The sequence below is a fragment of the Strongyloides ratti genome (assembly GCF_001040885.1).
Source record: "Strongyloides ratti genome assembly S_ratti_ED321, chromosome : 2".
Lineage (NCBI taxonomy): Eukaryota > Metazoa > Nematoda > Chromadorea > Rhabditida > Strongyloididae > Strongyloides > Strongyloides ratti.
This window is the reverse complement of record NC_037308.1, coordinates 10,877,245-10,899,940: the sequence shown is the minus strand read 5'-3', so window position 1 is coordinate 10,899,940 and position 22,696 is coordinate 10,877,245. Positions and strand designations below refer to the sequence as shown.

Below are 22,696 nucleotides of genomic sequence, written 5' to 3'. Positions count from 1 at the left end.
TTTTTTTTATTTCTTATAAAAATAAGAAATGATGTAATGCTTTATAAAAAAAATAATCATAATGAAAAAACGTTTTTTTTATTATAAATTATAAATTTAAAATAAGATGATAAAAAAGATTTAAAAAAGCATACAGATAAAAAATATTTTTTATTGTTAACACGGAACAACATAAAAAAAAATTACGGATCAAAAATCATCATATTGTCTTTCGATAACGTAAGAAGATTTATGAAATCTTTTTTTTAATATTATTTTTAAAAGAAACAAGTTTTTTATTAAAAAAAAATAATACAAAATAACTTTTATTAAATAAAAAATTATACATTAACAGTTATATAAAAGATAGTTGTTATTTTCAAATGTTTCAATTCAAAAAAATAAAAATAGATAAGCAATAAAAATAAATACGAACGCTATAAATTTTTTTTTCGAAGATAATTGAAAGATTATCTAATATTAGGTACTTTAAATTATTAAATGATATGTTTATATATAGCTTTACGTTCTTTTAAAAAAGTATTTCTTTTACCTTCTTTAAATTTTGTAATAAAAATTTTAATATGTTTTTTTGTATTATTTTTAAAATTATTATATTAATTTGTAGTATTTTAATTAATGTAAGTTTAACAAAATTTTGATTATTTTTTTTATTTTTAATTTATTTTAGAAAACATTTGGAAATGATATATATTATGACAGTTTACAAAAAGATTTATTACTGAAAAAATTACTAAACAATTTTCCTATATCTAATCCTTTCACAAATATTAATTATGATAATATTAAATTTTTACAAGAAAAATATAAAAATAGTAATAATTATGAAGATAATAGTAATAATGAAAATTTTAGTGAAATTAAAATGACCGGTAGAATTATTGATAATTTTTTGATTAAATTTGAAAATAGTGGAAGTCTTGAAAATTATGATATAATAGATAGTAAACTTTATATTACATATGATGTTCTTTCAAATGATAAAAAAAATATTGAAGGAAAGATACATGTTTATGATGTAAAAAGTTCACCTAAAGTTGGTACATCTTTAGGTAGTACTTTTTTACACTTTGATGAATATGAAAAAAAGGATTTAACTATGATTATTAATTTAACTAAAGAATATTCACATGAATATATTAAATTAGGAAAAAAAAATCTTTATATGGTAATTATACCAAAAACATTGAATAGTTTTTTAAATATTACAATAACTCATGCTGATATTTTAATGAAAGTTATAAATAAACAAAATCGTAAAAAACGTCATGACAATGAATTTTCTGCCTGTGAAAATGATATATCAAAAGATTCATGTTGTATGAAGTCATATGAAATAAATTTTGATGATTTAAAGTGGGATTTCATTATTGCTCCAAGAGTTATTAAAACAAATTATTGTTATGGTGAATGTAGAAAAATTATTAAAAAAAGTACAATTGGTAATGTTTTAAGTACAATGGAAAATGAAAATAATATTAATTATCGAAGTTGTTGTCATCCAATTGAATACAAACCAATTAATGTAACTGTTTTTATAAATAAGTCTATGGTTGAAACAAAATTAATTAATGATTTATTAGTTAAAAAATGTTCATGTTACTAACTATTTTTTTTTTTATTTATATAAAATAAAAAATTATAGTTTTTATAATAACCATTGTAAATAGTGGCAATTAAAACTAAAATTATATTGAAAAATAAATGAATTGGAAGATTAAATATAAAAATTTCTAAGTAGGGTATATCTAATAGAATATATTAAGATATTAATAAAATATTATTTTATACAATTATTGTACTTTTTTTTTATCTTAACTTATAGTAATATAAATGATTAAGTGTAACAAAAAAAAATTTATTTTCAATACATTTAAAAATAAATAGTTTAATTTGTCATGAGATACTTTCATTTATTTTCATTGAAATAACTTAAAAAGTCTTAATCCATCTATATATCTTATTTTAACTAGTTTTATTTATATTGTGTTTTAATTTTACATCCTATAAATAATTGAGTTGTCTATATACTTGGATAAATTTTTTTACCTCATTTTGTATATATATATCTATGTATATATTAATCTACCTCCATTTTTCAATTCATCTTTGAAGATTAGAAGGGTCAAGTTGAGATAATATTAAAACATTGTTTAAATGAAACGATAACATATATTTTTATAGAAATATTTATTTTATTTTGTAAATTATTATTTAAATCTATATAAACTTAAATATTAAAGTAAATAAATATTAAAATGATTATTTATATCTTACCTGACAAAAGTAATTATTCTAAATTTATTTTATAGAGATTCATTATATATTTTTCTACAATAAAAATTTATTTTCTTTAATAACTATGTGGAATTTTATTAATATATTAATAGGATGTTTTTTATTTACATATATTAATGCTACTAAAGGAAAATTAAAAACAGAATTATTAAATAATCTTAATTTATATACTAATAATCAGGAGGAACAATTAGAACTTTTTACACCAAAAATGACAAATGATATTGAAAAAATTGAAAATAATTCAAAAAAAGATACTTTTAAAAATCAAATTGTTAGCAAAGTTTTTAAATCAAAAGTTAGTGAATATAATGAAAAACTTTTAGTTAAAAAACCTAAATATGTAAGAAATAAAAATGGTATACATAAAATTAAACAAAGACAATTAGATTCAACATCAAATTCTGAGTTAGATGAAATTAAAAGATGGAGACATACATTTTATAGAAATCTTAAAACAAATCCAACATTATTTAGACCACAAATAAGAATTGAAAAAGATGATTCACAAGTTAATGTACCAGTTGTTAAAGAATTTGGAAGAGATCATAAAGGAAGAACAATAAGATTATTTGGTGTTGAGGCAAGTGGATATAAATTTAATAATACACAAAATCCACCACCACAATTTTATGATTATGTACAACAAAATAATAATTTTCCAACATTATCACCAGTAGTATCAAATCGTATCTATCAAGAAAAGTATGGAAATGAATATTTATCTCCAATGAAAAGTAAAACTTTTGAAAATGATAATGAAAATTTTCAAGTTAATACATTACCATCATATAATAATAATCCAATATCTAATTATAATCAACAACAAAATCAATTTTCTATTTTATCACCAGGTTATATAAATAATAATAATAAATATGAATCTAATTCAAATCAATATAATCCCTCAACAATATCTTATAATGTTTATCCAAATAATAATAATAATTATTATACAACAACTCCTTCATCATATATAGAACAAAAAAATAATTTTTTTACAACAATTCAACCATATATTAATCAACAACAATCAATTTATACAATTTCATCTACACCAAGTAATTATTATAGTATTGATAATTATCAACAACAACAAATTGTTGGTTTAAATAAATATACAAATGAAATAATTAATTGTCCTAGTGGTACAAAACCATCTTCTTATAATCCAAAAATGTGTGAACAAATATTATTAACACCATCAATGGATCTTTCAACACAACCTATTGGTATACCAGAAGTTTCACAAGAAGATATTATTAATGCAAAACCAGATGAAAATATAGAAAAATGTAATAATCCAAAGATGCAAGAAATTATTGAAGAGGTAATAAAAGTTTTTTTTTATATATATTCTATATTTTAATATTTTTATTTATTAAATTTTTAGACTATTATAACAAATGATGCTGATAAAAGTAAAAGGGCAATACAAGAAAGATTAGAAAGTGAATTTAATGGATATTTTAATGTTATATGTGGTACAGGATTTTTTAGTTATATAGCACATACAGATGATTTTTGTCAAGTGTCAGGTGGTGGACTTAATTGTTATATTTTTTCACCAGTTTGTCAAAAAATTCAAACATCACATTTTTATTCATATCCAGGAACAAAAAATAAAAAAAAAAAGTATAATGTTATTCATAAGGGAAAAGTTTATTTAAATAGAAATTAATTTGTTTTTTTATTATATAACAGTATTATTTTATTTTAATTTATTTATCAGTAAAGATTATATTATTTGTTTATTTAAAATATAAAAAAATTTTTTTCTTATATATTTGTTAAAATTATTTTATTAAACTTATAATTCATTTTATAGTAAAAGTGAAAATTTTGATTAAGTTTCAAGGTTTTTTATTTTCATAGAAAAAAAATATGATTTTTTTTCTATGATTGTAATAATAAAAAACTTTTTTTAAATATTTAAAATTAATTAAATTTTTATAAATAATTTTACAACAATTTCGCCAAATGAATTATATCATTTAATTTATAAATAAATAAAAAAAAAATTTTAACAACTGCAAATAACTTTTATATATTTACTATAATTTTATTATAAAATATATAAATTACAATTGGTAAATTTAAGAAAAACTTTCACTATAACTTTATTATAAAGGTCAAACTTTAAATTTCAGCACTTCACTATCTTTTATTTTTATTATGAATTACTTTTCAATCAAAATATCAATATGAAACAAATCTTTTTTTTTATATAATATATATTAACATTACTTTTGAATGTCATTTTTTGTCCTTCTTATTTAAGAAAATAGATAAGTGAAATTTTAGAGAATTATTTTAAACAAGTTTAGAAATATTATATAATTGCTAATAATTACAAATAAATGATATTGTGTTATTTGTTTACTACAACAAAAATACACGCCTTTAAGTTAAGATAAAATCATAAAATATTAAATAGTTTAAAAAATTTTATAAATTGTCTTTTGAGTATTTTGATAAATTAAGATGTATGCATTTTGTATACTATTTTTATAAGAAATTAATTTTACACTAATAAGTATGATTTTTTTTTACTCTAACATTTAATCAGTTGATTTTAAAATGTTTTAATAACTATTGTATATTAACTTTTTTTTTTAAAACACGATATATATAAATTCAAAATCTTGAAAGTGATAAGCTTTAAAAAGTCTGGTTTAGGATTTTATAAATTTATAGAAAATAATTGGTAACACTTTAAAAGTATAATTATTTTATAGTTATGACTTCAAAATTTCAAGTTTTGGTTTATTCAAATATTAAGTAATCCGATTTACTAATTCTATGAATAATTATTGTAATATATATATATAAATATGTATATAGATCCATATCTTCATTTTAAACTATTATTTAAATATATTTATAGTTTCCATGATTTATAAATCCATACTTTTTATTCTTACTTTATTTGGAAAATTTCAAATATCAATAACTTGTGCTGCAAATGGTATCTGCCCTACACCAGGACTATGTTATCCATCTTATGGTTATACTCAACCATCTTGTGGAGGATGTCAAAGAGCTTATTCTTGTGGAACATATGGTTGTTATAGGACTAAAGCTCGTGCTGCAACAAATTTTGAACCTGATGTATTTAGGAGTAGACAAAAACCAATGTTACGAGTTGCTGAAAATGGAATGTTAAGAGATAGAGCAATCCTTAAAAATAGACTTAAAGGAATCAAAGGAGAAGATGTCAGTTCAGAAACATTTATTTCAAATGGTGATGAAAATCTTGCTGAAATGAGTGATATGGATAATGATATGATGAAAATTTCACCAACAATTGCCCGCCTAAATAATCCCCGTTCACTTTCATCACCAATAGATCCAAATACAGCATTTTTAAATTGTTGTATAGATCGTAAACTTCCAGATGCCTGCCTAGAAAAATGTAATTTTGGTAGATATAATAAAAATACATTAACAGAAATGTATTTTAAAAGAGATCTCTGTCCAATTGCAGCATTAAGTGAGTTACAATTTTGTGCAGCAAGAGGAAAAAATCATAAAGCATGTTGTGCTAGAAATGGTGTTACAACAACATTAGCTGGAGATAAATGTCTTATATTTTGTGATCAAAGACCAGGAAAAATTACCCCATTAGATATGAGTTACATTAGTTGTTTTGATCGTTTTGAAAATATGAAATCTTGTTTCTGGCATGATCTCATACGTTTCTATACAAAATAATCTAATGTTAATCTCATTTTTCCTATTTTAAAACTGTCAAAAAATTTTTTTTTATGTACAATGTTTTAATGATAATATTTATAATAAATGATTTTTTTAAAATAAAAATTAATCTATTTCCCTTTTAGTTATCATTTGATATTGTATATCTAAAGTATTTTCTTTTGTTTCCATATGTGTTAATCCATAAACTACTTTTTTTATACTGTTTGGTATTAGACTAGTTGGTTTTCCCCATACATAATCAAAATACATTATAATATCATCATTCTTTGACCATAAAGAGAAAATAGTTGACGCTTCTGGTGTAAGATTATTATTTAATGTTGTTAGAAAGTTACTATATATTACACTTGAACATGGAAATGGAAGAGGATTTATTCCGCAAACAGCAACATTTAATCCACAAAAATTTCCTGGATAAAGTCCATTCTAAAGAAATAAAACCTGTTATTATTTATTATTTAACTTACAATAGGATTACAGGTTGGTGATATTGTTGAAGAGTATCCTTCACAATTACATAAACCTAAATTTGCACCAGATATACCAATAAAAATATCAATTTTATCATTTATAGATTTTCCAATATCACAAGATGTTCCAAGATATTCTAATAATATACCACCTTGTATAGCTTTCCTACCAAGTGTTACACCCATTGAATGTGATATAATATTAATTTTAGGTGATTTAGTATAATTTAAAACAGCTTCAATAAATTTTCTTAAACGTATTACAGTTTCACAGTCATGTACTTTTAATGAGGCTGTCAAAGGATCTCTATCACCCCATGTTAATGCATATAACTCTCCAGATTTATAACCATTAGAAATAAAATATTCAATATTTTTACTCCATCCAGTAGTTGTTGAGGTACCAGCATTCAATGCAGAATCAGAATTTCCATGTATAAATATAATTGGTATATTTTGTATAGTTTCATTTGTAGTTATTTTACCACCATATGAACCAGAAGTACCAAACATTAATTTAGGAAAGTCATATTCACTATAACCATTATTATTTAACCATTTCCTAAAATCTTCTGTAAAAGGTCCTTTTACGGAAGTTGATACTTTAAAATGATTTAATATCAGTAATAATAGTGTTGATTTTAAAAAGTATTTCATTTAATGTTTAAAAATAATACTTGCTTATTATTATTTATATTCTATCATTATAATTATCAAGAATGCTTTAGCATCAAACATTATGATAAGCAAGATTAATGATTAAAAAATTCTAACCAAGAATGTATTTTTTTTTAAAGATAAGATTAAATTTATTTTAACAATATATTAGAAGTAATTATAATAAAATATGTTTTAGTATATTAATAAATTATACAATTTTTAATTATGATTTATAACTAATGATATAATCATATTTTTTACTTAAAAAATATTTAAAATAAAAATTGATTACTGTTAGAAATTAATTTCAAACTTTTTTTTATAATTTTGATGAAATATTCAAAAGAAAGGAAGTGATGTTAAACTTTTTTTGATGTTTTAATGTCAAAAAAACAAATATGAAATCATTTATTCTGATTTTTTCTTTATGCATTTATTCTTATAAAAATTTAATAAGCAAATTAATAAATAATTACTTTAATTAACTAATTAGATAATTACATAAAACTTTCGTTATTTTATAAAATTTTAATTAGTGTCGTCATTAAAAATATACATTTAAAAAATAGTGAAATGAAGTACTTTGTTAATTAATAAACATTTCTTTTTTTTTAATTATTAAATTATATTTGTAATTTAAATATTTACTAGTAATTTTATTATCATTAATAAAGTTTTTTTTAGTAAAAAAAAGTATATTTATACTCCGTAAATTAAAATCTATTTATCAATTGTTAAAAATTAATAAATTATGTTGTAAAATATTTGAATGTAAACTTACATATTTAAAAAAAAAAAATTAAATTAAATAATGTTTAAAATATAATTTCTTTTTGTAAAGTTTAAGAATATAATAACATTTTTAATAAAGTTTTTTTTTTTATTATTTTTATGTGTAATTCAAGAACCATTATTTTTGTATATATAAAAAAAATATCAAAATACAAATATAAATAATCTTTTATTCTTAAAAGATTATTTTATTCAAAATTATTATTAAAAAGTTATTTTATATCCAATTGTAAATTTTTAATATCTCATTGAAAATGTTTCTGAAAAGTAAACAAAAACCTATAGAATTAAAGATTAAATATTTCTATAAGATTAATATAATCTTTAAATGATTATTTAAAAGTATAAAAAATTTCATAAGTATAGTTTTGTTAAAATTTATCATGACGATACAGTATGCTCAAGATATTAGAAATGCTTCTATATGGTCTAATGTTAGAGTTCTTTTAAGATGGAAAGGAAGTGTCTGGAAGGGTGTTTATAAAGAATTTATTGTTTGGGCATTATTATTTATAGCTATCTATTTATTAGTTAGATTTGGATTTAATGATGAACAAAAAATGTAAGTAAATTACATTAATTTATATTTTATTTATTTATATAGAACTTTTGATAGAGTTTCATATGCTATATTAAAATTTCAATCATTTATTCCTTTAACATTTATGTTAGGATTTTATGTAACACAAGTTGTTATGAGATGGTTTTTAATAATTGATAATTTATCATTTATTGATAGTTTTTCAATTTATTGTACACAATATATATCAGGAATGGATATTCGTTCACAATTTATGAGAAGATCAATATTAAGATATATGGCAACATCTCAAGTTCTTGTTTATAGAGATATCAGTCCAAAAGTTAGAAAACGTTTTCCAGAATATTCTCATATTAAAGATCAAGGATATCTTACAGAAGATGAATGTGAAAAACTTTCTCATCAAGCAAGAAATACTTTAGCACCATGGTGGATTCCAGTATCCTGGGCAATGAAATTAATTATAGATGCTTCAAAAGAAGGTAGATTAGATAATGGTCATTTTGGTGTACAAGATTGTTTAGGAAAAATTATGGCATTTAAAGGTTCACTTCAACAATTATTAATATATGATTGGTTTCCAATACCATTATCTTATACTCAAATAGTTTCAATTGCCGTTAGAAGTTATTTTTTCTTTTGTTTAATTAGTAGACAAAAAGGAATGTCAAATGAATTTTATGATAAAAAAAATAAATCACTTAATTTATATGTACCAATATTTACTGTATTACAATTTATTATTTATATGGGTTGGTTAAAACTTGCTGAAGAATTGGTAAATCCATTAGGTAATGATGATGATGATATTGATGTAGATTTTGTTTTAAATAGAAATTTATCAGCTGGACTTGGAATTGTAGATAAAGATTTAGAATTTACACCATCAATTATTGGTGATGTAATGTATAAAAAACCATATCCGAAAGTATTAAATACTCCAGAAGTTAATGAATTTCCATATGAAACTTTATTAAAAAAAGGAAAAATTAATTAAAATTTTATTAGTATATTGTATCAAACCTAACAGTTATTTCTATATTGTAATAAAATATAAAACAAACTTTTTTTTTATTAAATTACTGACTATTTATAATTTTGAATTATTTCCCATAATATTGTAGTCATCTTCAATTATACATTTAATAACACCAAACTATATTTTTGAATTCAAAAAAAAAGTAAGTTAATCTGCCAAAAATTACTTTTCATCTTAATTATATCAATAAAAAAATTTTTGTGAGCAAAATATACAATATGTACAAGTTATAATAAATATTAATGTAATATACAAATTATTTTTCTTTATAAAAAGTAGAACTACGACAAGCTCCCATGTAAAATGACATTTTTTTCATAAATTTAAGATGCATATCTGGATCATAACACATAGATTCATGACAGTAAATGCGCTGAAAAAAAAAAGTTACATTTTACAAAATTATATAAACTTACATATTCCTCTTCAGTAACTTCTTTTGGTAGAAATAAATAATTTTCAATGGTACTCCAACTTTTTTTGTAAATGTTTTCATTAGTTACAACATCTGTAAAAATTACATTTCTTACTGTCAATTTAATTACAAACCCTTGTCTTAATTTTATAATTGAACCAAGTGCACTATTTTCATCGGCATTTTTAGGTATATCTATTTTACATTTTTTACAATAAACAAGTCCAACACGCATAAATGTTCTTCCATACTTATAATGTTTGTCTGTTGAATATATTACATTAGACCAAACATTTGAATTAATAATAATATTTGATATATTATCAAAAATTCCAATATCTTTTGAGGAGCAAATTTGTGACATACAGGAACAACAAGAAATATTAAAAACTTTTCCTTCACTTTTGTAAGATATCTCTTTTTTAGCAATTTCAAAATTTTTATTACGAGTCTGATTTATTCTATTTCTTTCCTCAATAAAATGTCTAAATTCTTGATCTGACAATCCACGAATTCTTTCTACAATACAATTTGTCATTCTATCTTTTTCAAATTTTTTTTGATCATCTAATTCAAGTAAACCTTCTGATACAATAAGTGCCATAATTTTTGGAAACATTCCACTTTTTTTAAAACTTCCTGTACATTTTGAATATGTAACAGAACAATTGTAACTTATAAAACAATCAACATAACTTATATCAATATCATCCTGACAAACATCAGTTGTTATTAAAATATTAATTAAACCATCAAAAAATTTAGATATTTTGTCAAAACGATAAATATCTAGTGAGGTGTCAGTTAAATTTTGACGATTTGTTCCAACAATATATGAATGAGTTACATTATAATCACTTAAAATTTGCGTAGTAGATAACCAACGAAAAAGGTTTAATGCAAGTGCTCCATTACCAACACGAATTAGTATTTTTGCTTTGCGATTTGTATCGAGAACTTTTTTAAGAGTTTTTTCTAGGCGAATCAATGGATATTTATTTTCTGATTCTAATGCTTTAAATCTTGAGTCATCCTTTGAGTTAATTATTCTGTTATAAGATTCAAGAACTTTTCGTGTTAATATTGATTCATCTTCACATTTATCATTCCATCTTTTTAATTTATAAAGACAACTATCAAATGAGTATTCTGTTGGAATAACTGTATCAAGAGATAATGTTACAGCTAATATTACAAGATAATCTACAGCAGCTATAATTCCTCTTTTTATTGGTCCTTCAGGTTTATCTTGAATTGATTGAACAAGAGTATTACAAAAACTTTCATATCCACCTTCATCAATACCAGGAAATACTGATTGTAGTAAAATATTATCAGGATCAAATTTACCCATTACCTCAACTACAGCCTTTTCAACAGTATATGATTCACGGATAATTAAATGATGCAAAAAATTAGGAGGAGAAAGACAAAAGACAATCTCTTGAAATCCTTTTGGAATATCTTGATAAAAATCTTCAACACTATTTCTGATAATGTCTATCTTGTAACAATTCAAATTGAGACAAAGATCAGCCAATGAATCCATACTACATTCTTCATTATTTGAAATATGTTTTCCTAGTGTTTCTGTTAATCCAATTACTTTTGGTTTTTCATACTTATTTTCTTTAAGTAAATTTACAATTGTAAAATATGCATGACCCTCAAGTGACATCTCACAGCTATCGATAAAAATTAATGAAAAATCCTGAAAATATAAGCGAAAATCTACATTTTTTACTTTTAACAAATCTAAAAACATTTGACCAGACATAACAACTAAATCATGAGCCATCACCCGACCAATATTATCAAATTTCCATTCACAATCTGCGATTCCATCAATATTCAATAAATCTGAACAAAGAGAACGAAGATGATTTGTATATTCTCTAACATACTTAAAATGTGGTACCAAAAAAAGCATTCGTGTAAGTTTTTGGTGTTTAGCTAGTAGTTGATAATGATTTTCAGCAATATGAGACACAATTGACATTTTTCCTATTTGTTCAGGTACCCATAAAATGTGGTTCTCATTATCTCCATCAACAGCTGATACTAATTCTTGTTGATATGACTTTAATGGTTGCATTGTTCCCATTGATTTACAAGATATCTCAGTAAGATGACTCATATAATCAGACTGGAATCTTGGATTAGATGGAACATCAGGAACCTCTGTATCATCAGGAAATAAATTTCTACCTAATGTCCTTTTTCTTTCCTTTTCATCATTTTCCTGCTTCAATTTTCTTGATTTCAAAAATGGTACAAATTCTGGAAAATACATCATAACAATAGCTCTATTAGTTTCAGACTCAGCACAAACCGCACGAAAATCATAAAACCAATTTTCATCAATAGATTTAAAATGACTAATATAAGGTAATTCTCTAAGAAAAACACATCCTAAAAATTCAGGAACCCCCGGGTATCTTTTCATTTCAAGTCTTATTTTTTGGCAAAAACTTTTGTATTTTAAATTACTATTAAATTTATCAAATACATCATACCAGTTTGTAATAAAAAGAAGTTTTTCAAATAATCTGCTATCATGTCTTTTAGAAAAAAATTGCGAATATAATTCAAGTCCAAATGGTGGAAGATTTTCTAATAATGCACGTTCTCTAACCTCATGTGGAAATTCATTAAGAGCTGCAATAATAAAATGCTTATCTAAATAGGGTTTAAATTCCTCATAGTATAATTTGCAAATTCGATAACGTCCCTGTGAACAAATGTTTGTGATTCTAGAAACTTGATCTTTTGTTTTTATCTTTGAAATAATTCTGGACAACCATTGTTCTGCTTTTGGCATCATAAAGTGTTCAATGATTTCATACTTATAGGTAAGAAAATGTGCTATTGGAAGATTATCAAGATCCAAAATACTTTCCTCTTCAAATGCCATAATATCTAAAAAAACATATTACAGTTAGTAATATCAAAAACGATTATTTAAATTTCTATGATAAAACTTCGACTGACAACTAAATTTTATAAAGATATACTCATTGTGAAGAGAATAATTTAATTGAAATAACCGTATGATATGACTGGTAGAAAAAATCTAAACAAAATCATGAAGGCGAATTTTGGTAATTTATTTTTTTTGCTACTGTAATTAAAACAATCTTTTCAAGAGTAATTGGTATATAGAAAATTTAATACAATCAAAATCTTGCCATGTTTCATTCATTTATATATCTTTTGTCTCAAAGATCATAAAACTTTGTTTAAAGTTTTATTTTCTGATAGTTTTTTTTTACATTGTTAAATTATTTATAGTGAAAACTTTTTTCACTTTAAATGCAAATTGATACCTGACCTTTTTGTATAAACTAAAGTTTATTTACATTATTTTTTTAAATATACATTAAAAAAGTATAAATGATTTTTTATTTTAACAATTTTAATATCTATGTATAATAAGTTTGAATTATTAATTTCTTGTTTTATACCATTTATACATAATTAAAATAAAAAATTTAATTTGTGAAAATTTTTTTATTAATTAAAACATATCTATTTTACACACTTTACAATTTCAACCTACATTCATGATTTTATTGTAATTTACTATTAAAAAATTATTTTACAAATTGCAAAAAAATTTAATTTTTGAAATTTCAAAAATAATAAACTATTCCACAATAAAATTTATAATTTTTTTTTTCCAAAATAATTCAAATGAATAAAATTTTTAATTAAGTGTAAAATTATATTCAATCATTTGACGTCATTTTTCAAAATTTTTTATTTTACAATATATAAAGAAACATGTATAATTTTTTTTTAACATTAAAAAAAAATTAATATTAATTTATTAGTTTGTAAAGAATTATTTCTTTTAATAATAAAATAAACAAGTTAATGACCTTCAAAATAATTTGTATTAAACAAGCCTTAATAAATATATTTTATGAAATATAAAAATAAAGTTCCGATTCTGCAATGAATATATAAAAGATTGATTAATAATCAAAAATTACTAAATATTTTAAATGATACATTATTTTATTTGAGTATTATAGAAAAGAAAGATTCTTTCAATGTGTCATGATTACTACATATAATAATAATAATTTAGGTAAAAAAAAAAGTATAATTGAAGTAAAGTTGTATAGATTTACATTTCTTATATACTGGATATGACTATATGTGTATAATAAATAAAGTATATATTGTAAGTATGATCGGTAAAAAGATAGTAAGAATGTAATATTATTTAATCATTAAAATGGAAATTGAAAACCACATTTTTGATAGTTACCGTTGCCAGTAATTTATCTATATTACTATTATTCTTTATTCAATCATGTAAATTGTGATAATTTGAAAAGGAGACTGTTATTATATAATAAATATTGGTACCTTTATCATAATACATATAAATATTAACCCCAAAACTACTTTTTCTTTTACATTTTAATGTTAAAGACAAAAGACAAAAAGAAAATTTTGATCTCATTATTAAATATTTCATAATTAGTTATAAAGTATTATCATTTCTATTATGTGTATATATATGTATATATATCAATAAATGTTAAATGAATTGAAGAAAGTATTTTTAACTTTTTAAAGATAATCACTTTTTAATAGTTATATTTTTCTAGACCAAAATTTTAACCATTTAATTATTTAAAAATATGAATATAATAAAATTTTTTCATTTTAAAATATATATATATATATTTACAATAAAGTTTATTAAAAATAATAATAAAAAAGAAGGATCGTTTCATTTACTTTTAAATCAATTACCTTATTTTGTCTATTTTCTTATCTTTAATATAATATCCCAAAATATCAAAATAATATTGTATTTAAATTTTAAGATAAAAATTAAGATTATTATTTTGTCTAGAAAAACTTTTTATAGAAACCATATTATGTAAAAAGTAATTAAAAATTACTATTACCTGTAATTAATTGAAGAATATTTATCTCTTTTTCTATTTATTTTCTTTTAAGAATAACTATACTTCAATATTTCTAGTACCACTTCATTTATTAAATATTGTAAAAATATTATCACTAAACATTTGTTAAATAATTTTTTTTCAATTTATTTTATCTATTTTTCAGTTAATATTTTAGATGTATAATAATAAAAGGTCATTAAATTATGGAAAAAATTATATTTCTAATAATAATAGTTTTATTTATAATCAAAATAATTCACAAACAACAGATGAAGCTAGTACGCTAAAATGTGTATTTGTTGGTGATGCTGGTGTTGGAAAAACTTCACTAATTGTGGCTTATACTACAAATGGATATCCATATTCTTATACACCAACAGCTTTTGATAATTACTCAGGTAATTTTGTAATTTTTTTTTAATATTAAATATTAATTATTTTAATAGTAACTGTATGGGTTGATAACAAACCTATTAAGCTAGAACTTTCAGATACTTCAGGACAGGTAATTTTAAAAAATAAACTATAACTTCAATATTTATTCATTCTCAAAAATCTAGATATGTTAATCAACTTTACATAATGACTACTTTATCATATTACTTCTATAAAATAAAATTTAATTTACAAAAAAAAATAGTACAAATCAAACATTTTTTATTTTTTACATTAAAAAAAAACTTCTTTTTTAACTATTATATTAAATATATTTATTTTTAGTCAAAATTTGATACACTTCGAACATTATCATACAATGAAGCTGATGCATTTCTTCTTTGTTTCAATATAATGAAACCATCTAGTTTGAATTCAATTTTAGTTCAATGGTTACCAGAAATAAATAAAATTTCTCCCAATGTTCCACGTATGTTTATAAAGTAATTTCAAATAAACATATTTTTTATTATTAAAGTTATTCTTGTTGGAACACATTTAGATGAAAGGACAAATCTTAATTCAATAATGGAGCTCCAAAGAATAGGACAAAAACCGGTGGACTTTTCAAAGGGTAAATCTATTGCAGATCAACTGTCTGCAGAATACGTTGAATGTTCTGCTTTGACACAAAGATGTTTAAAGGATGTTTTTGATAAGGCTATAGTTACTGCAATGAATGGAGTAAAGGAAAAGCATGAAAAAGGAAATAAATTGGGTGCTAAAATTAATGCCAAGTTTCAAACAGCAAAAGCCGTACTATTAGAAAAACAAAGTTCTGTTAATTTAAAAGAAGGTTTCAGGAAATTTGTCTCAATGACTAAAAAACTTATATAATAATTTTTTTTATCATAAATTTATTGGTTATATTTTAAATAATATTATTTTTAAAAAAAATTCTACATTTTGTAGTAGAATCATTCTTTTGTTAGATCTATCTTTTTTTTAATTTGAATATTAAGAAACTATCAAGTTGTTATATTTTGAAGCATTTGTAGAAAAAAAATCTCATATTTATCTTTTATTCTACAATTGAATTCAGCAAGATTATTGTAATGAATATTTCTGCTTATACATTGCTGTTTCTTGTTGTTCCAGCAGTAGTCTTCTGTATCCCTTTATTCAGATGAATGTTATACTTCGATGGCTTTACTTTAAAGTCACTGACATACTAGAAATTTTTTTTAAATATTTAAATATTATACATATGTATAATTTTTTTTTAAAATTGCAATGTTGATTTAGTAAAACTCTTTGTATAAAACAACAAATAAATAAAAAAAAAATAATTAAAAAAACAACTTTTTTTGGAAATTGAATATGCCACTATATTCATTCGATAGCCTTTGAAAGGGGATGAATTTTGAATATAATCAACAATATACTAAAATTGAATCTTCAGGAGTTATAAGGATTCAAAGTTGAGAAGCGAAAATGTGGAATATTTTCTTGTAAATCATGATTTTTATGATAACATTGTAAATTTTAAAAATAAATACTTTTTTCTAGATCACTTTTTTACGAGAAATTCATTCAACCTATTCACAAATTTATAGGACTTGTAAAAATGAAGATATGATAAGAAATATGATTAAAAAATTGTTTTAAGAATCTATCGATAACTCAAGTCAATGAAGTCACAGAAACATGAAACTTGATGCGCTGGCCTTCTTTCGTAAATTAAGGTATACCTTACGTTGAAAAGATTTTAAAATTTTCAACCGTTCTTGAAATATTGAGCTTGGTACTTTTTCGCGCGTAATCCATTGTCACCATTTTTTTATATCTCGCAAGTACTTAAAGATATAAAAAAATTTTGAAGGTAGATCCCACTCGAAAACTCATTTGAAGTTAATTGCAGAAATCTGATTTCATTTATCTTGATTTTGAAGCGAGTTATGAATAAAGGCGAAAATTTTTCAAAAATATTCATTTTTCCCGACTTTTCAGTATCTCAGCAAATACTTATCCTATGAAGATGGGACGAGTTTCATTCGATTTCTATTCAAAATTAGGTCTAGAATATTAATTTTGATAGCTATAGCATTATTATTTTTAGAAATTCAGAAATTGGCTGAAAATATTCTAAATTTCCGACTTTACCTCTAAAAATGTAAACAAAGAAAAACAACTTTTTTTGGAATATGAATATGCTACTATACTCATTCGATAGCCCTTGAAACAGGATGAATTTTGAATATAATCAACAATATTCAAAAATTGAAACTTCAAGAGTTATAAGGATTCAAAGATGAAGGTCGAAATTATAAAATATTTCTATGTAAATCATGCTTTTTATAATAATATTGTAAATTTTAAAAAAAAATACTTTATTCTAGATCATTTTTTTACGAGAAATTCATTAAGCCTATTCACATCTTCATAGGACTTCTAGAAATGAAGATATGATAAGAAATATGTTTAAAAAAAAGTTTCAAGAATCTTACGATAACTCAAATATAAAACGTCATAAAAGCATGAAACCAGTTGCGCTGTGCTTCTTTTATAATTTAAAGTATACCTTACGTTGAAAAGATTTTAAAATTTTCAACCGTTCTTGAAGTACTAAGTTTGGTACTTTTTCGCGCATAATCCATTGTCACCATTTTTTTATATCTCAAAAGTGGTTAAAGATATAAAAAAATTTTGAAGGTAGGCCCTATTTTAAAACTCAATTGAAGACGATTGCAGAAATCTGATTTTATTTATCATGATTTTGAAGCAAGATATGACTAAGGGCGGAAATTTTTTTAAAATATTCATTGTTTCCGACTTTCCAGTATCTCAAGAAATACTTATCCTATAAATATGGGATTAGTTTCATTCGATTTCTATTCAAAAGTTGGTCTAGAATATTAATTTTCATAGCTATAACTTTGTTGTTTTCAGAGATATAAAAATTGGCTGAAAATTTTCTAGATTTCCGATTTTACCTCTAAAAATGTGAACAAAGAAGGACAACTTTTTTTGGAATTTGAATATGCTACTATACTCATTCGATAGATCTTGAAACGGGATGAATTTTGAATATAATCAACAATATGTTAAAATTGAAATTTCATGAGTTATGGGGAATCAAAGTTGAGGGGCAAAATTGTGGAATATTTTTTTGTAAATCATGATTTTTATGATAATATTGTAAATTTTTAAAATAAATACTTTATTCTAGATCATTTTTTTACGAGAAATTCATTAAGCCTATTCACATCTTTATAGGATTGCTAGAAATGAAGATATGATAAGAAATATGTTTAAAAAAAAGTTTCAAGAATCTAGTGATAACTCAAGTTAATGAAGTCACAGAACTATGAAACTTGATGCGCTGGGCTTCGTTCATTATTTAAGGCATACCTTACGTTAAAAACATTTTTTTATTTTCAATGGTTCATGAGATATGAAACTTGGTGCTTTTTCGCGCGTAATCCATTGTCACCATTTTTTTATATCTCAAAAGTGGTTAATGATAAAAAAAAAATTTGAAGGTAGACCCCATATGGAAATTCATTAGAAGGCGATTGCAGAAATCTGTTTGCATTTATCTTTATTCTGAAGTGAGATATAACTAAGGGCGGAAATTTTTCAAAAATATTCATTGTTTCCGACTTTTCAGTATCTCAGCAAATACTTATTCTATGAAGATGGGACTAGATTCTTTCGATTTCTATTGAAAAGTTGATCTATATTAATGATTTTCATAACTATTACATTATTATTTTCAGAGATATAAAAATTGGCTGAAGATTTTCTAGATTTCTTATTCTATCTCTAAAATTGTTATAAAAAACAATTTTTTTCAGAATTTAAATATGCTACTGTAGTCATTTGATAGTCTTTAAAATGGGATGAATTTTTAAAATAATTTACAATAGCTCAATTTTCAAGTCACGTATGTATTAGAAATTTTTTTTAAAAATACAATAATGAATTTATACAAATTTTAATCTGACATATTAAATAAATATTTAAAAAAAAGTAAATGATTTCAAAATTTTTTTTTTAGTAAAAATTTTATTAAAAAATCTACTACAAACTATCTCAATTTTATTTTAAAATTTTGTTTTTATTTATATAATAATTTTGATTATTTATGAAAAAAATTCTTTTTTATACTAAACATCTTTTCGGAATGTTATTTATAAAAGCAAAATCTCATGAATCGAATTTTCTTCAATGAATCATTTTCTGTACTAGCATACTTATTATTATTACATTTTTAATTCTTATTAAGTTCTTTTAAACCCGATCTTATAAAATCTTTTTAAAATTATTGTATAAAAAAATTCTCTTTATTTTAAAAAATTATTCTTCTTCAAGAATTCAAAAACATCATAATTAAAAATAAAAAATATTTACCTATTTCTATCTAAAAAAATGGTCCTACAAAAATGAATAGTACCCATTTTTTAATATAATAAAAAATATGCTAACAAAAAAAACAACTAACAAAGTATTAATTTACCAAAGTCTTCCACTGTTTCCATATTTAATCCTTCCACAGTATCCATATTTTCCCAGAAAGGCTTTGTTTCATACAACGGGAGATTTGCCTTTAACCAAACTTCGTTCTTAATTCCTTTTTTATCCAACTTAAGACTGTTCAATTGAATTACAGCGATGTCTAGTTTCCCATTATATAATTGTACAGCCTTTACTACAAGAGGTTTTTCTTGAAGTCCTTCTTCGATTTCATCTACAGTTTTAATAGACTTCATATCTGGCAAAGTTCTTCCTGCTTGAGCTAATGCTGCTCCAAAACAATTCATGATAACATTTGCTTTTCTTTGTTCAAGTGTCCATGGATATTTTTGATCTCTTTCCATTGTATACATAATAGTTTGAATATAAAGAGGAAATCTACTTCTAACAATAACAGATTCATCATTATATATGTTATCTTTATCTAAATCTAAAGTTGCTTCGATTGCTCTTAACTCGGGTACATTTTCTTGTGTAGTACCTTTAACTACATCCATAGAGGACCATAATTCCGCTGGAGAAGGCTTTTGAAGTATTATATGTGGGCATCCTCGAACTACTAAAGGTTGATTATTAAAATGACCAGAAAGATCTAACATTCCAGATAATGGTGCATCAAAATCTGTACGAACATCTAACATTTCCTCTCTACCATATGCTAATATTAAAAATTTTCGATAAATACTTGACAAAATAATATTTCCTCTTTTTATAACTGGAGTTCCATAAAAACGTGGATGTTTAACCCAGAAAATTATAGGATCAAAACGTCTAGGTAATTTCTCTAATGTTGGATCAAATCTTTCCCCAGCAAGAATACAATTTTCAATTTCCTTATCAAAGTCATTAGGTAAAGTTATTTTTTTTATTGCATTGTCAAAAAAAGAAGGAAATGTTGATCTTAATACTGAATTAGTAAGATTACAAGCTTGATCTACACCATCTGAAAATGGTTCTTTTGATTCAAATAAAAGGCACTCTCTTTCTTTAAATAAAGGATGATCCTAAAAATTATACTAAAATTATTCTGGTTATCAAAATACCTTAATTGTTGGTTTATTAATATTCATTGAATTGAGATTCAAACTTTTAAATTGTTCCAAGATTGGATTCGGCTTTTCAACAAAACTAACCACATTAGGATCATAAACTTCTACTTTATTTTCAAGTAAAACTTCTGGTATTTCAAATCTGGCCATATGTCTTAAATTTTTGGCTTTTAAAATTTCTTTAAAAATTCTTGTATTATTCTTTGAGAAATCTTTAGCAGGCCTATATTTTCGAAATACCATATTTTAAGATAAGAAAAACACTCTCAAGAAGAGAAACTTAATAAATATCCTTTATAAAAAGGGACCGCACTTTCATTTGCCATTTGGTAAAGTGTCTGGCAGCAGAAATCCTAAAGCGATATTTTACTCAATTGTATGACTCTTACAGAAATTTCTCGAAGATTATTTGTTCTTTATTGGTTTAGAAAGTTCTCTCTTTTTTCTCCTATTTCTAGAACGTTGGTTGTCTATTTGTCTACTCATTTAACATTTCAGATTTAGAAACACTATCATAAAATGACAAAAGAAGAAGCTGATGCAGCTAAAGCTCGTGGAAATGAAGCTTATCTTAAGAAAGATTTTGAAACAGCTCATTCCTGTTATGATGAAGCTATTAAATTAGACCCAACGAATATGACATACATGACAAATAAAGCAGGTTTGTTTAAATAAATTTATTTCTTGTATTAATATTTATTTTTAGCTGTTTATTTTGAACAGGGCGAATATGATAAATGCATTGAAACATGTAAGAATGCTGTTGAAGTTGGGCGTGAAAATCGTGCTGAATACAAATTTTTGGCTAAGGCTATGGCACGTTGTGGAAATGCATACTGGAAACAAAATAATCTCAATGAAGCTTTGGTTTGGATTGAAAAATCATTGTCTGAATATCGTGATCCTGAACTGGTAAAAAAGCAAAAGGCTCTTAAGAAGGAAATTGAGGAGGCTGCACGTAAAGCTTACATCAATCCTGAAATTGCTGAAGAAGAAAAAGCTAAGGGAAATGATTTGTTTAAGAAAGGAGATTACCCTGGAGCTGTCAAAAATTATAGTGAAGCTATCAAAAGAAATCCTGATAATGCTGTATACTACTCAAATCGTGCAGCATGTTTCTTAAAATTGATGGAATTCAAGAGAGCAGTTGATGATTGTGATGCTGCTATTAAGATTGATCCTAAAAGTGTCAAGGCATTTGTTCGTAAAGGAGCAGCTTATTATGGTATGAAAAATATTTCAAGTGCTCGTAAAGCTTATCAAGATGCTTTACTTATTGATTCAAATAATGCTGAAGCTAAGGAAGGGTTAAGGAAATGTTACAACACTGCTCCACCAACAGATCCAGAGGAGGTAAGAAAGAGAGCAATGGCTGATCCTGAAGTTCAAAATATTCTTTCGGATCCTGCAATGCAAATGATTCTAGAACAAATGTCAAAGGATCCAAATGCAGCGAAAGAACATATGCAAAATCCAGAGATAATGGCTAAAGTTATGAAATTAATGGAAGCTGGTGTCGTTGGAACAAGATAATTTTATTATAAAAATGCGGTGATAATTTGTTTTTTTCTGGAAGATTTTAAATATTAAATATTCTACCTTATAATAATGTGAGATTTATTTTGTACTACTTTGTCTCTATTTTATTTTTGGTTATGTTTACCAATAAAATTTTGACAAATAATTTGTACTAAACAATTGTCGAGGATAAGCTCCACCTGTTGTTGATGCTATAAGTATGTATCAATATTCATTATATTTTCAAATATTGAGATTTATAGGTATAAACATTGTTGTGTATTTTTTTTAATATCTAGAAATTTTAAAATTTTGCAATAATGTTTTGAAAAGTTTCGATTGATTGAATGTA

General features: G+C 23.2%; 10 protein-coding genes across 10 annotated transcripts; 6 read left to right on the top strand and 4 right to left on the bottom strand.

Moving 5' to 3' along the window:
* Positions 1 to 563: 563 nt before the first annotated feature.
* SRAE_2000347400 (LD29161p) lies at positions 564 to 1,606 on the top strand (the record flags this gene model as incomplete). Its single annotated transcript, XM_024654670.1, has 2 exons — positions 564 to 620; positions 671 to 1,606. 2 exons carry the CDS (start codon positions 564 to 566, stop codon positions 1,604 to 1,606), a joined length of 993 nt encoding a protein of 330 aa, XP_024508019.1.
* A 756-nt stretch (positions 1,607 to 2,362) lies between these two features.
* Positions 2,363 to 3,979, top strand: SRAE_2000347300 (Ground-like domain-containing protein; the record flags this gene model as incomplete). Its single annotated transcript, XM_024654669.1, has 2 exons — positions 2,363 to 3,628; positions 3,692 to 3,979. The coding sequence occupies 2 exons, from the start codon at positions 2,363 to 2,365 to the stop codon at positions 3,977 to 3,979; spliced, it is 1,554 nt and encodes a 517-aa protein (XP_024508018.1).
* A 1,211-nt stretch (positions 3,980 to 5,190) lies between these two features.
* Positions 5,191 to 6,012, top strand: SRAE_2000347200 (Domain of unknown function DB domain-containing protein; the record flags this gene model as incomplete). The annotated part of the gene is made up of 1 exon (XM_024654668.1): positions 5,191 to 6,012. The coding sequence occupies one exon, from the start codon at positions 5,191 to 5,193 to the stop codon at positions 6,010 to 6,012; it is 822 nt and encodes a 273-aa protein (XP_024508017.1).
* Positions 6,013 to 6,120: 108 nt separating this feature from the next.
* On the bottom strand, positions 6,121 to 7,145 carry SRAE_2000347100 (Lipase EstA/Esterase EstB family-containing protein; the record flags this gene model as incomplete). The annotated part of the gene is made up of 2 exons (XM_024654667.1): positions 6,121 to 6,444; positions 6,486 to 7,145. The coding sequence occupies 2 exons, from the start codon at positions 7,143 to 7,145 to the stop codon at positions 6,121 to 6,123; spliced, it is 984 nt and encodes a 327-aa protein (XP_024508016.1).
* A 1,178-nt stretch (positions 7,146 to 8,323) lies between these two features.
* On the top strand, positions 8,324 to 9,478 carry SRAE_2000347000 (Bestrophin/UPF0187 family-containing protein; the record flags this gene model as incomplete). Its single annotated transcript, XM_024654666.1, has 2 exons — positions 8,324 to 8,502; positions 8,545 to 9,478. The coding sequence occupies 2 exons, from the start codon at positions 8,324 to 8,326 to the stop codon at positions 9,476 to 9,478; spliced, it is 1,113 nt and encodes a 370-aa protein (XP_024508015.1).
* Positions 9,479 to 9,776: 298 nt separating this feature from the next.
* On the bottom strand, positions 9,777 to 11,613 carry SRAE_2000346900 (P-loop containing nucleoside triphosphate hydrolase domain-containing protein; the record flags this gene model as incomplete). The annotated part of the gene is made up of 4 exons (XM_024654665.1): positions 9,777 to 9,893; positions 9,937 to 10,028; positions 10,070 to 10,075; positions 10,149 to 11,613. The coding sequence occupies 4 exons, from the start codon at positions 11,611 to 11,613 to the stop codon at positions 9,777 to 9,779; spliced, it is 1,680 nt and encodes a 559-aa protein (XP_024508014.1).
* Positions 11,614 to 11,779: 166 nt separating this feature from the next.
* Positions 11,780 to 12,849, bottom strand: SRAE_2000346800 (Hypothetical protein; the record flags this gene model as incomplete). Its single annotated transcript, XM_024654664.1, has 2 exons — positions 11,780 to 11,795; positions 11,840 to 12,849. 2 exons carry the CDS (start codon positions 12,847 to 12,849, stop codon positions 11,780 to 11,782), a joined length of 1,026 nt encoding a protein of 341 aa, XP_024508013.1.
* Positions 12,850 to 15,041: 2,192 nt separating this feature from the next.
* Positions 15,042 to 16,138, top strand: SRAE_2000346700 (Small GTPase superfamily and Small GTPase superfamily, Rho type and Small GTPase superfamily, Rab type and Small GTP-binding protein domain and Small GTPase superfamily, Ras type and P-loop containing nucleoside triphosphate hydrolase domain-containing protein; the record flags this gene model as incomplete). The annotated part of the gene is made up of 4 exons (XM_024654663.1): positions 15,042 to 15,264; positions 15,313 to 15,371; positions 15,587 to 15,731; positions 15,780 to 16,138. 4 exons carry the CDS (start codon positions 15,042 to 15,044, stop codon positions 16,136 to 16,138), a joined length of 786 nt encoding a protein of 261 aa, XP_024508012.1.
* Positions 16,139 to 19,740: 3,602 nt separating this feature from the next.
* Positions 19,741 to 21,069, bottom strand: SRAE_2000346600 (39S ribosomal protein L37, mitochondrial; the record flags this gene model as incomplete). Its single annotated transcript, XM_024654661.1, has 2 exons — positions 19,741 to 20,781; positions 20,821 to 21,069. 2 exons carry the CDS (start codon positions 21,067 to 21,069, stop codon positions 19,741 to 19,743), a joined length of 1,290 nt encoding a protein of 429 aa, XP_024508011.1.
* A 276-nt stretch (positions 21,070 to 21,345) lies between these two features.
* Positions 21,346 to 22,359, top strand: SRAE_2000346500 (Stress-induced-phosphoprotein 1; the record flags this gene model as incomplete). Its single annotated transcript, XM_024654660.1, has 2 exons — positions 21,346 to 21,487; positions 21,533 to 22,359. The coding sequence occupies 2 exons, from the start codon at positions 21,346 to 21,348 to the stop codon at positions 22,357 to 22,359; spliced, it is 969 nt and encodes a 322-aa protein (XP_024508010.1).
* Positions 22,360 to 22,696: the final 337 nt, after the last annotated feature.